The sequence below is a fragment of the Phaseolus vulgaris genome, chromosome 3 (genome assembly GCF_051622355.1).
Source record: "Phaseolus vulgaris cultivar YP4 chromosome 3, ASM5162235v1, whole genome shotgun sequence".
Taxonomy (NCBI): domain Eukaryota; kingdom Viridiplantae; phylum Streptophyta; class Magnoliopsida; order Fabales; family Fabaceae; genus Phaseolus; species Phaseolus vulgaris.
The window spans coordinates 32,165,861-32,179,202 of record NC_143500.1 but is presented as its reverse complement, the minus strand read 5'-3'; the positions used below and the strand labels follow the sequence as shown (position 1 = coordinate 32,179,202).

General features: G+C 33.1%; 2 protein-coding genes across 3 annotated transcripts; one reads left to right on the top strand and one right to left on the bottom strand.

Annotated features, from left to right (window-relative positions):
* The first annotated feature begins 1,724 nt into the window (after positions 1-1,724).
* A/N-INVC (Plant neutral invertase family protein) lies at positions 1,725-7,087 on the top strand. 2 transcript variants are annotated; one of them, XM_090300637.1, is made up of 6 exons: positions 1,725-1,852; positions 3,559-3,724; positions 3,916-4,127; positions 4,929-5,422; positions 5,636-5,684; positions 6,430-7,087. In XM_090300637.1, the coding sequence occupies exons 2-6, from the start codon at positions 3,604-3,606 to the stop codon at positions 6,754-6,756; spliced, it is 1,203 nt and encodes a 400-aa protein (XP_090156763.1). In that variant the 5' UTR covers positions 1,725-1,852; positions 3,559-3,603; the 3' UTR covers positions 6,757-7,087. The 2 variants fall into 2 exon arrangements, with proteins under 2 accessions (XP_090156763.1, XP_068463567.1); XM_068607466.2 differs by having other exon boundaries at positions 1,743-2,839.
* Positions 7,088-7,662: 575 nt separating this feature from the next.
* LOC137807047 (gibberellin 2-beta-dioxygenase 2) lies at positions 7,663-11,448 on the bottom strand. Its single transcript, XM_068607467.2, has 3 exons — positions 11,001-11,448; positions 8,950-9,328; positions 7,663-8,066 (listed from the first exon to the last, which is right to left on the bottom strand). The coding sequence occupies exons 1-3, from the start codon at positions 11,366-11,368 to the stop codon at positions 7,818-7,820; spliced, it is 996 nt and encodes a 331-aa protein (XP_068463568.1). The 5' UTR covers positions 11,369-11,448; the 3' UTR covers positions 7,663-7,817.
* Positions 11,449-13,342: the final 1,894 nt, after the last annotated feature.

Genomic DNA, 13,342 nt, shown 5'->3' with positions numbered 1-13,342 from the left:
TATATTAAATTGAATATTGATCCCAAATATAAAGACCCAAAAGGTAATTATACCAATAATAAAATATTTAAGCTTCATTTTAATTGTATCACTTCTATTCTAAAACTAATTTTCTCATTCCTTACAACAAGTGTACAAAATTCCACTTATATGATTTAACAAAAACTAACACTAATAATATATATATATATATATAATGTTATAAATAATTATACTTGTTATAGAATAAATTAAATAACTACTGTTAAAACTTTATTTTAAAGTTTTTAAATTATATACGTGGTCAAAATTACAAAATTTAACAGTTTTTAATATTATGAATAAATATAATTGATGCAGTTATAAATACAGACACACACTAAGTTAAAAATAGTTTATTACATCAGAATAATTTCTACTATGTGTAATTACATTTTTTCACTCGGTATATAATATTTAACGTAAAAAAATATATCAGTCTTATTTTTAATAATACAAAAGTAGAACTTGGTTCTCAAATATTGCTCTTCACTTATGGTGTATAATGTTTCTTATCATAAAAATTTAAATATTTTTTTTAATATAAAATATTTCACACATGTAACAAAAAGGTGTGGATGTGAACTTAGAAACAGGTAGGGTGAAAATAAGAAAACATTTAAAAAGGATATTTGGGCCCAAATAATCCATTCTAAGTTGCAAGGAGATTCTATTCTTTGGGTTTTGTGTAAACGCAACTTTAACGTGCGCAAATAACTGTTTGTCTGGTGCGCAAATATAGGTTGCACGTGGGAAGAAAAATGAAAATATCACAATATTTGAGACACTGAAGGAGACCAATAAATATTTGCCACGTAGATTTACGCGGCGTGCACCGTAGGGACTTGTAGTTGAAAAACATGTGCTTTTGCAATACTTGTAGGGTCAGAACTTGTTTGTTGCCTAATCCAATCCAAATATCTAAGTTTTTGAACACCCGAATAGACGGTTTTACCCTCTATGCTTATCCTCACCGCTTCACCATTATTTTTCATTTCCCAATTTGTCCCTTTGCGTACTTGCTTTTCCTTCTTAAATTCGCTTCCCATAGAAAGGGAATCCAACCTTACAAATTACAATACGTAAATACAAAGAAAACAACGTAGACTATACGTCCTTACCAAAATACATACGTCTCATGAGAGGAAAAAAAATGTATTTTTAACATATATGTGAAAAAAATCTTACAATCCATTTAAGAATTCAGATCAGTGAGACTCTTACAAAAATTATTTTTTATATTAGTATGTTAAGATGTGTTGAAATAAATCAAAAATAACATTGAATCCAATAATATTACAAAAAGCTAACAAATTTAATATATAATAATTTATGTTTTAACAGTAATATAAATTTATTTTATATTATCATTAATTAAAAGAAAAAAAAATTAAAAAGTGAGGATTTTTAATTAAAGATAAAATTATAATTTTTTCTGTTTTGAACTTATTATAATTAAATTCACAAGTATATGACGTGAAAATATTTGTTTAATAGCTCATCTAGTTAAGCTAGTAAGTGTCAGAAGGTACCTTTATTATGGTTTTTTTTAACTGTTTTTTGCTGGGATGGACAAGTTCAATGAACCAACCAAGGCTATTAGTGTAATATCATATGTGGTAACTCAAAGAAGGGCAACTCAGCACGTGTGAGGGACAGTAACGTAATTACAGTTTTCGTCAATTTGGGAAGGTGTCCTCTTTCTCCTCCCAACTTTCCTCTCTGAGCGCCTATAAAATGGCGATGCGAGTTTCATTCTTCATTTCTTCAAATCTTAAACACTTTTCGCTGTCGTGTTCAAACCATTTGATCTCATCATCGCCTTTCTCAAATAGTAAGTAAACCCACAAATCACTTTACATTTTGCCATTACCATTCTTTTAGCTTTTAACTTAGAATCTTCCCTTTCTAGATTTATAATTATAATCATTCTTCTGTATAAATACGTTGGACATACATACTTAGTTGAACATAAGAAAAGTGTTGGTTTTTCATAGTTCAGAGTGGTTTCATTTTCTGGGCTGTGGTTGTTTGATCATACCAAATGACTAGTGGTAGTTCTATTGGAATTTCTACCATGAAGCCTTGCTGTAGAATCTTATGTAACTACAAAAGTCCGTCCATTTTTGGGTTTTCTCCAACCAAGTTCAGTGATTCAGCGATCATGGGCATGTTGTCCAGATCAGGTCATCACAAATCAACCCATTGTTGTAGATATAATACGTGTGATACTCAGGTTGCAGGGTACATAAATGTGATCAAACCGAATCGGAGAGATTTTAGTGTTTCCGGTTCGAATTGGGGTCTTGCTAGGGATTTTAGCACTAGTGTTTGTGTAAATATTGGTAGTTTTAGGCCTAGGGTTGTGTCCTTGATACCGCATGTAGCGTCGGATTTTAGGAACCAGTCTACATCGGTTGATTCTCATGCTCATGACACGAGCTTTGAGAAGATTTACATTCAGAGTGGCTTGAATGTGAAGCCATTGGTAATTGAAAAAACTGAGACTGATCAAAGTATATTGGAGGAAGTATCTGAGTCAAATGTCAATTTAGATAATTTAAAGGATTTGAGTGAGAATAAGGTTCAGAGCAAGGTCTCTGAGGTTGAAAAGGAAGCTTGGAAGTTGCTTCAGGATGCTGTCGTCACTTACTGCGGGAATCCGGTTGGGACTGTTGCAGCTAATGATTCCGCTGACAAACAACCGCTGAATTATGATCAAGTCTTTATCCGTGATTTTGTTCCATCGGCGCTTGCCTTTTTGCTCAATGGTGAAGGGGAAATTGTCAAGAATTTTCTACTTCACACATTGCAATTGCAGGTATGTTATGGCCTTAATAGCTCAATTAGATTGTTTCTGCATACACTTATTTTCTGTTCTTCTACAGAATAGTTTCATCTGTAGTATCTGTTAAATTTTGATAAACGCCTAGAGACTTGCTTGTGTCTACACCGCTATATGTTGTGTATACTCTGTTGAGATGATGTCATTTAGCTTTAATGCTGCATAATAAATAACTGATGTTCTTTTCTATCCATCAATTGTATATTTCAAAGGAATTTAGACATAGATTGTTTCTTCTATGTGAATGAAATAAAGATAAGACATCATGTATCCAGTTCTCTTTGTCGCTCTTATTTCAAATTGTCCCATGTCAGACATTACAGAAGAAATGTCAAACCGCATGTTTGGATTCATGTTAGAAAAACCTAAACCATGGTTTGGCCAAAATCTTCCCTTTTGTAACTTTTGGTCAAACGTTGGTTTGGAGATTCCCAACTTCAAGCCAAACATTCTCTAAATGCTTCTCATGTACTGAACCTATTTAAACTTTTCCTAACTTAAGAAACAAAGAATCCTCGCAAATGCCTGACTACTCACAAGCTAAGTTAACATGTAACCAATGAATGGAGGGAAGGACTATTATTTAAAGTGTTGTCGACAAACATGTAGATGAAGCTGATATTGGACTTGAATTAATTTCTTTTGGTGTATTTGTTTCTTATTTAGTATTTTAATTAAAATTTTATGTTTGCCAGAGTTGGGAGAAGACTGTTGACTGCTACAGCCCAGGTCAAGGGTTGATGCCAGCAAGCTTCAAGGTTAGAACTGTGCCTCTTGACGGAAGCAATGAAGCACTTGAGGAAGTTTTGGATCCTGATTTTGGGGAATCAGCTATTGGTCGTGTTGCACCTGTCGATTCAGGTATATTTGTTGTTGTGGAAGCTTAAGATATTTTCTATTACATTAAATGTTACCTACACTGTCATTATTATACTCTTTTTCTGATATAGTCTTGCTATATTTTTGCTTATTCAAAATTAGCTTGACATCTATATTTTACAAATCAGATTTAGGCCAACATTTTAAAGTTTATTCTACATTCTTCGTTACAGGACTGTGGTGGATTATATTGTTGAGAGCTTACGGGAAATTAACGGGTGACTATACTTTGCAAGACAGAGTGGATGTCCAAACAGGCATAAGACTGATCCTTAAGCTGTGTCTGACTGATGGATTTGACATGTTTCCTTCTTTATTAGTCACTGATGGTTCCTGCATGATTGATAGAAGGATGGGTATTCATGGTCACCCTCTTGAGATCCAGGTAAGCTGATAACTACTTATCTCTATTTATATAAGCAAGTAGGAATTATCAGTTATTTTGCTCTTCGTAATATATGGTACTGAAAGAGGGATTTTTTTTTCATTGATAATATATTAACTATCACCATTTATGAAGGAGTTCAGTTATTTGCTCTTCCTAATATGTGGTACTAAAAGAGGGGATTTTTTTCCTTGATAGATAATATATGAATATGGTTTCCTGCTCTGTATTTGGAGCAGCATGTTCTTTCAGTTCGATTATTTGAGCAAGAACAAGTGAGGTCACTGTGATTCAGCAAAACTTAATTATTTGCCATAGAAGTAGAACTCTTAGTTTGAGAGTTTGAAATGTATAAATTTTCAGTTACTCACTGTTGGACACTGACTGATGTAACTTTTAATATTAAAAAATTAAACTTAATTCAGCATTTCAAGTTCACAACGTGCATTGCTGAATATCTACTACTTACCTAGTGCTTGCTACATCTTTATACAATTAGTTTTAAATTGGATTACAATCAGTTTTGGGCTGCGGCGTTGTGGACTGTCTTTAATAACCTTTTCCCCCATGCGTACTTCAGTAGCATGGAGCTGTTGATAATGCATGTTATATTGTATTGAAGAGACTTAGAAAGATAATAACTAAAGCCACTGGCCTTTTAAACCGGTATTAACATTTTGTCACCATTGATCAGATTCTATCCTGTTTCCCTTTTCTTACGTGTTGGTTGCTGGGTGTCTGAATATATGCCTCTATACTTATAAATTCATCCTTGGGTGGATTTGAATTGCTCATTTGCAGGCATTATTTTACTCGGCTTTACGCTGCTCCCGGGAGATGCTGATAGTCAATGATGCAACTAAGAACCTGGTGGCTGCTGTTAGTAATCGCCTGAGTGCACTCTGCTTTCACATGAGAGAGTATTATTGGGTTGATATGAAGAAGATTAATGAAATTTATCGGTATAAGACGGAAGAGTATTCTACTGATGCTGTAAACAAGTTTAACATCTATCCTGAGCAAATTCCTTCATGGTTAGTAGACTGGATATCCGAGGATGGCGGATACTTCATTGGCAATGTGCAACCTGCTCATATGGACTTTAGGTTTTTCACACTCGGAAACCTTTGGGCCATTGTTACTTCTTTAGGAACAACAAGACAAAACCAGGGCATTTTGAATTTAATTGAAGCAAAATGGGATGATATTGTTGCTCAAATGCCTCTCAAGATTTGTTATCCAGCACTGGAGGGTGAGGAATGGCGTATCATCACTGGCTGTGACCCCAAGAACACGTAAGGCTCTTCTAAATTTCTTGTTATTTTTTTACATTCGAAGTATTTCTAGGCACAGCCATTTACAAACAATGATTCAATATCTTGCCGGAGATAGTTGTGTTTTCTGGTATTGTAAAGGTTTTGGCAGTTGACTTAGGCTTGTTTGCTATTTATCTCCTCATTTGTCTCGAAATTACAAACTTTACTGATAATTGCTTAAACTGCTTGCAGCCCTTGGTCATATCATAATGGAGGATCTTGGCCAACGCTTCTGTGGCAGGTCAGTTGGATATTTGTTTGGATCAAATAATCCATGTGATTGTTTATTACTTCTTCTGGTTTTATATACAAGAAGTTAATATTTAATTCACCAAGACCAATAATTCTATTTATAGTTTTTTTCAACCAATTGGTGCGAATTATATTATATATGGTTAATAGTCCAGTGAATGCATCCACTTTCACCATAAATGAGTGAATGTCTTGTTAATAGATTTCACAATAAATTAAGGATGTAAAAAATTACACGTTGACAATTAATACATTTAAAATTGGGTCTGTGTTTGTCATAATAGAATAAAAAATGATTTTATTTATTTCTTTTACAAAGGACGAGAGGAAGCAAGCATTGACTACACAAAAATTGTCAACTGATTTCAACCGGTCGTTTTCATTTTTTATATCTAAAATATTTTTATGATAAATAGAAAAACATATTTACGCATTTCACGTTAGCATTTATTATGTTGTTCTATTATTAATTTTCATCTTTTAAAACATATAATTTGGTACCTATATTAATTTACAGTTTTTTAGATCCTGTTTTATAAAAAATTTATGGCTAAATGTATAAATTTAATTACTACTTGTTCGATGACAATTTAGCATATATATTGATGTTTATGTCGTCCATTGACATGGATTTAAAAGTTATATTTGAATCAATTTATAATTAGTTGACAATGCAAAAAATTTAACATGACTTAGTTATATTTGCTAACAAGTATGATATGTTTAAACTTCAGTTCACATTAGCCTGCATGAAGATGGGAAGGCCTGACTTGGCACAGAAGGCTGTTGATTCAGCGGGGAAAAGGCTTTCATTGGATAAGTGGCCCGAATATTACGACACACGAAATGGAAGGTTCATTGGGAAACAATCTCGGTTGAAGCAAACATGGACCATTGCTGGTTTCTTGACCTCAAAGATGCTTCTAGAAAATCCAGAAAAGGCATCCTTGTTGTTTTGGGAGGAGGATTTTGAAGTTCTTCAGAACTGTGTCTGCATGCTAAGCAAAAGTGGTGGAAGGAAGTGTTCCCGTTTTTCTTCAAGGTCTCAGTTTCTTGTTTAATGTCAACAATCTCTCAATACCAGAGAGTCATCTTTTGGTGGAGAACTAATTCATTGCAACAATTGATTGATGCCATTTTTCAAACGTAGTATGTTAACTATTTATGTTGTTTGGTGACAACGGGTAACTGTATAACATGGTTATGTTGCATCATTTATTTATGCGGTGTAACTCACTCCATGTATATATAGCCTTGGAGTTTCTACTTTTACTGCATAACTATGTATCATATTTTAACAGTAGTCACACTCGTTCTATAAGAACCGGTTATTGTATCACCAAAGTACTTTCGTAAATCTTGCTAATTGAAGGATTGATATATCTTGTGAAAGTTTATGAAACTATTTGATAACTTTCTTTAGAATTGAATTAGGTTGAGTGGTTAGCTTTAGGAATTAGATTGAGAATTTTTTTTTCTAGGGGTATTGGTTAAGGAGTCAAAAAGGGGATTTATTCTAAGTATTGAAAATGAACTTTTGATTCAAATGGTGACAGTCATTTAGTATCCATTTAAGGTAGGAGAGATACTGTCTCGATAAATTGGTTTGGAAGGATTTGTGCAGCTTTTTGTCAAAAGTTAAAAATCAAGTCTTAACAAACAGGGTTAGTTTTCCTTGCTACTTTTATAAACAATTTTTTAGAGTTAATATAGAAAAGGAAATGTTTGTCTATAAAAATATAAACATCATAAGCATGGTTGTCCAAAAATTGAAAGAATTGTACACGTCCTTTTTTAAAGTCAATTATTTTCTTACATAAGCATTTTGGTAGAGAAATAAGTATTTGGGTGGTGCTTACTGTAAAAAAAAGTTGGGTAGTTGAAGTTATGATAGCATGCATACATACATAAAAGTAAAAGATTGATACGATGAAGGAAACACAATTTTGGTTAGAAGGAAATAGAAAGAGAAAAAGTAGAAGAGAGAGATGAATTGCAATTGATGATGATTGGTTGAAAAGAGTACAGAGAGTTATCTTAGGGTTGTGAAGTTAATGAGTGGGGAAGGGTATGGAAAAAATGTTGACAGATAAGGGTTGGAAGGACAGGAAAAGAGTGGTGGTCAGCGTTTGCAGTTTCTGAAAAGCTGAAGGCGTGTGTCTCCAAGCTTGAGAGAGTATGTGGCTTTCTTGTATTCGGCCCAAGTGAAGGGTCTGAAGAGAGAGGGCCTCTGAGGTGTGACCATAACTGAGGGAGCAACAATGGTTGCATGCAGAGGTGGAGCCCCAAAATATGCCACTGACATTCTACACTTGTATGAGTTCGTCATTGCCCTGTGTCTCACGCTCACAAATCTTCCATTTGTCATAACCTTAACACCACACAACACAACACCCACATAATCAATCACTTCCTTTTTTGTTCCAACTCTTGTACCACACTTCAACCCCCACTTTCCCAAAATTCATTCATTTCTCATTCTATTACTTCCATCAAAATTCATGCTAATGTTAAAAATTAAATCAAAAACTCAAACACTGTACACTTTTTTATTGTTTGAAAAAAGACTAATCAGATCCACTCCCAAAGTGAAAGCATTTAGGTGCAGCAGACAAAATTTTGGTGGGATTATTAGAACAATGTAAAATATGTTATTAAAGATAAATATATGTTTGTGAGACACATTTTTTATTTTGTTTCTACTTGTGACAAACAAAACAAAACAAACAGCTAAATTCTATTTATCTTTTTACTTGTGTCTGACTCCAGTTTAATACATTTCATCTGAGTGTTAACATTTTGCCTTTCTCTAAAATCTTACACTTGTCATTAAACTTATTTTGATTAAAACAAATATTTGAAGGCAGGAGGTTGAGTAGATTGATTCAGAGTGAGTGGACCGTGACTGAAATTCAGTCCAAAAATACATTGATTCCCATATGTCATTTTTCACCTCACTTCACTTCCCATCAACTTTTAGGATTTTTTTTTCTCTTTCTGTGCCAGCATACGAACCAGGCCCCCCACTCACCTTTTTTTCTTTCCTTTGCAAATCGAATCAACCCTCTGTGTTGTGTTCTCTTGTGTGGGGTTCAAAGATTATTATAATGCGTGTATGTAGCAAACACACATAGGAAAAGTGAGCATGTTGTGAACTAATGGTAATGAAAAAGAATTAGAAGTGTTTAGTTGATCGAGTGATTATGGAGAGAAACACCAAAGCATACATGCATAGACACATTATACGTACGTACCTGTAGTACATCACCCACATTCACATAGAATGCAGAGGGGTCAGGGGTGACTGGGATCCACACCCCATCTGGAAGAGAAATTTGTAGGCCTCCCACGTCGTTGGATCTGAGAATGGTGAGGATCTGAGGGTCAGAATGCTCCCCAAACCCAACCTTGCTAATTTGTGATGACTTGTCCTTATCTTTGTCCTTCTCCATGCACCACTCTCTGTTAATTATAGGTGGGTAGTGATTGAGCCTCAGCACTGAGTCACTTTCACCATCCCTTATCAATCTGCTGAAAACCCAAGTGTCCGGGACCCCCAGCCCCTCTGCCATCACCTCCAATATCTCACATGCTAGCTCTTTCACTGCTTCTGTGTATGCACTCAAGCTATTGCTGCATGCCATGTGCAATCACACACTAATCACAATTTACATCACCATTAACATTAATGCAGGACATGTCTTTTGTTGTCAGTGACAAGTGTGCCATCACCCCAAGTTTCAACAAAAAAACCTCAACTCTCATTTTTACTTCTACAACATGTTTTCAGGTTGTAACTTCAAAGTTCACATCTGTTTCACACTAATTGTGTTTCAACTCTTCAAAATGAAAAAAACATATCTACATTTCTTAGCACATATATTATTCCCATACAGTCATAACAATTGTTTTTTATAAAACTATAGATATATTTTTTTAATGTTTAGGTGAGAAATAATCATACACATGCTGATTCCCTTAAAAGTAACAAAGTTGGTGGCGTGTACGGAAGACGAATATAATGTTTTAATGAAGAAGAATAAAAATATAATTGTCGCTTTCTTAAGGGGAATGCCATTGCCATCGTCAAAATAGTAGATTTGGAGTATGAACACAGTCCCGAGACATTGAAAAGTTAAACAGTGTTATATATAAAAGAAACAGAGAGAGAATAAGGTCTAGTTGTAGCATAATGACACATGAGTTGCCACATTTTTTCAGAGATTGATTATTGGTTGACTCAGTTTTATCACTTGTACTTGCAAAGGGAACACGTTGAAACCATTATTGATACTTATTCATTGAACGTTGCTTGTAATAGTGTTTGCTTCTATTTTTTTCTATATCATATTAAACATATTAATACATGATATCCACTAATTTTATTAATAATTATTGTAAAATTTGACTAATCATTTTAGTAAAAGGAATGATATATTTACAATTTGTTCTATTATACAACTTCTAATAACTCTACTATACTATTCAACCTCTAATTGATAATATAAAAAAAAAATTACCATAAAAAATTGAAATTTTTTAAAGAAAAAGATGCTATACACTATAAAATTTCTAATTAATAATATAAAAAAAAAGTATTTTGATCATTTCATAAAAAATTGAATATTTTTTAAAGAAAGAGAGTTGAGCAAGTTGTTAATGCATATTTTTCTTAGTAGAATCTCCTATTTTAATCCTATTTACTCATCAATGATATTTCAGCTTCAGACCTTGGTCTAACCTTACCCTAAGGAGACCAAATCCACTTCTACATTGTTGGATGGTATGGTGTCTATGCGCATATATTGATGAATTTACCATGTGTGTGTGTATATATTATATCTAATAAGTATGTATACATATATAATAAGTCTGAATTGTGTAAAACTATATACATGTTATTACAGAACGAAAATATTATTTCTATATGTGACATGTGTATAATAACCTAATAGTCCAAGACTATAAGGCTATTACAGTTCTGATAATTTCGTGTATAGCATGCAACCAAGTTTTATTTATTTTTCCTGTAAATGGTAAATATGCATAATATTTTAGATAAGAAAAATGATGAGCAGCAAAGTGGGTGTAGGATCTGTGGAATGGTAAAGGGTGAGATAATTGGCAGAAGAATTGTAGGTGGAGGATATAAAAAATGGTGGTAGTTTGGGAGCATGTGGAGTGTGGTTAACAGAAAAAGAAGCATGCAATAAATAAAAATGGTGGTGAGAGAGAAAAGGGTAGATGCATAGTAATAAGTGGTAACATGATGCATATATAGATAGATAGATAGAAAGAAAGATACCTGAGATTTAATGGGTCAGTGGATATGGTTTTGGAAATGTGAGCAATGGAGTCGGTGGTGGCACTGAGGAGAAGGTACTCCACCTCACCCATGTCTCCATTGACACCTATGTTCTTGCACCCATATGCAGGTGCCGCCACTTTCTTTTCCACCATCGCTTTCCCAAAGAAACCGAACCCTGCTTCTTCAGTTTTCGCTATAACTTCCTTGCTGATACCGTGGTTTATCACTTTGAAGAAACCGTATTCTTCACACGCTTTCACGATCACTTTTGCCACTTCCGCCCTCTCGCCTGAGAGGTCCACCACGGGAAGCTCACTGGGGAGAATCCCATCGCTCCTTATTGGGATTGGGGCAGCCAGCACCATGTTTGTTAAAGACTAACGTGTTTTTTATAGATGTTGCAGTGGAAGCTGGAAGAGCAAAAGAGAAGAAGAAAAAGTGAAGGAAGAAGAAGAGAAGGAAGGTGGTGAATTGTGGTGGAGATAGTGGGCTATTTATGCACCAAGAATAGGAGAGAATCCATGGGAGGAAGGAGATTAAGATAATCTACATCTCATGAACAAGGCTTAACAATGTTTCTTCAGAAAAAAAAAACTGCTGTAATTTCTAATTGAATAGTGTGGTAAAATCCGTTCGTTTAAGCTGTAATTAATTAATATTACTGAATGAGTTTAATGAGAAAGCTTTCTTTATGATATGTAGAGTAATTTACGTTTTTATTTAATCATAAATTATAATTGATATGATTATTTTAGTTTGTGATTAAATGATAATATAAAAGTTATTTATAGGATTAATGTAAAATTAATATTATAAAAGGTTTATACTTTGATAATAAGAATTTTAATGAAGGAATATTATAGAAAATATTGATATGAAAGATGAAGTTGATCTAAAAATGTAAAATTTGCTTTTATTATTATTGAAGGGAATGGATGAAAATTGTACTTTATGTTGTTGGTGTTGGAAGTGGGAGAAATTTATAGTTAAAAATGAAGTACAATGCAAGTAGGAAAATTCCCAGAAAAGAATGTTGACTTTCTACACACTTTCTTGACTCCACCATTGGCTTTTTCACTTTAGTTAGTATTTACTGGTCTAAATCGTCCTTTTCATCAACCTTTTTTATTCTCTTTTTGACTTCCTCTCTTCGTTGCCCACTTCACGTGCCAAATGTTTCTGCATCCTTCAAATACTCAACATAAATTAAGAAAGAATCATTCTTTCATTTTTCTTTAACCTTTTCTTCTATTTTAAAAAAAAAATCATCAAATTTAAAATCATTCTAAAAAAATAAATTGATTTCTAAATTAGTTTATATTATTGTTAAATAGTTTCTAAATTGATATCTAATTAGCAACTAAAGTTTTAACTATCAATGACTTAGTTTCTAAATTTGGTAGAAAAACCTTGATGGATACCAATTTAGAAACTATTTAACAATAATATAAACTAATTTAAAAATTAAAATTATTTTTAATTTCTAAAATGATATCTAATTTAGTTATTATTGTAATTAATTATTTTAATCTTTAAAAATTAATTTTTATTTTATAATTTTCTTGTAGTGTAAAGATTGTTCCATCTTTTCATAAATCAAATATTTATTTTTTTCAATTGTAATTTGATTTCTCAATATATCACCACTCATTTTTTATGATAATCTTATACCTTATTATAATTGAAAAGAAAAATATTTTTTTTATGAAATGAAACTATTTAAAAATTATATATTTAAAGGTGTGAAAGCAATATTTAATAGTAATTAAGAAATTTGTTTAGTTTTGTTGAGGGTGGGTTTGAAAATGAAAGTAATGTGGTTTAGGTTTAGGGTTAGGGTTAGGGTTTCCATGCACACTTGCTTTAAATAGTGGCTTGACGTTCCCACAGAATCGATATGATAGGAGGAGGGTTTGGTGTTTAGAGTACCCTAATTATATAGGAAAGGCAGCTAACAGTATAATCCTACACGTCCCTATCAAATCCTAGTGGTATTGAGTACTCACATGTCTTTAAAGGGTGACCCATTTTTTGAAGTTCAAATATCACTTACACACCTATCACCTATCTTCAACACTTTCAATTCAATTGTTTGTTTATACTTCCTTTTCTTGCTTGCCCTATTTGTACCCAAATCCTGCACCCTTGCAGATGCAATCTTCACATTTATGATTCTTCCCTCTTTGAATTTTTCAATCATGGAATTGCCAATTGAGTGTGGTGTGACCAGGTTTTGATAGTGAAATATCAATTTTAAAGGCCCCATTCAACCCATCTTAATTCCCACACTCATTATTCTATCAAATATTAACCTAATTTTCTTTTTCATATCACTAAAT

Coding starts and splice junctions, on each gene's coding strand:
- A/N-INVC (XM_068607466.2), top strand. CDS start 2,063: ATGACTAGTGGTAGTTCTATTGGAATTTCTACCATGAAGCCTTGCTGT. Junction 5,423..5,635: donor GGCTGTGACCCCAAGAACAC/GTAAGGCTCTTC, acceptor AACTGCTTGCAG/CCCTTGGTCATATCATAATG. Junction 5,685..6,429: donor GGCCAACGCTTCTGTGGCAG/GTCAGTTGGATA, acceptor TTTAAACTTCAG/TTCACATTAGCCTGCATGAA.
- LOC137807047 (XM_068607467.2), bottom strand. CDS start 11,368: ATGGTGCTGGCTGCCCCAATCCCAATAAGGAGCGATGGGATTCTCCCC. Junction 9,329..11,000: donor ACTGACCCATTAAATCTCAG/GTATCTTTCTTT, acceptor CATGGCATGCAG/CAATAGCTTGAGTGCATACA. Junction 8,067..8,949: donor ATGTGGGTGATGTACTACAG/GTACGTACGTAT, acceptor TGTGGTGTTAAG/GTTATGACAAATGGAAGATT.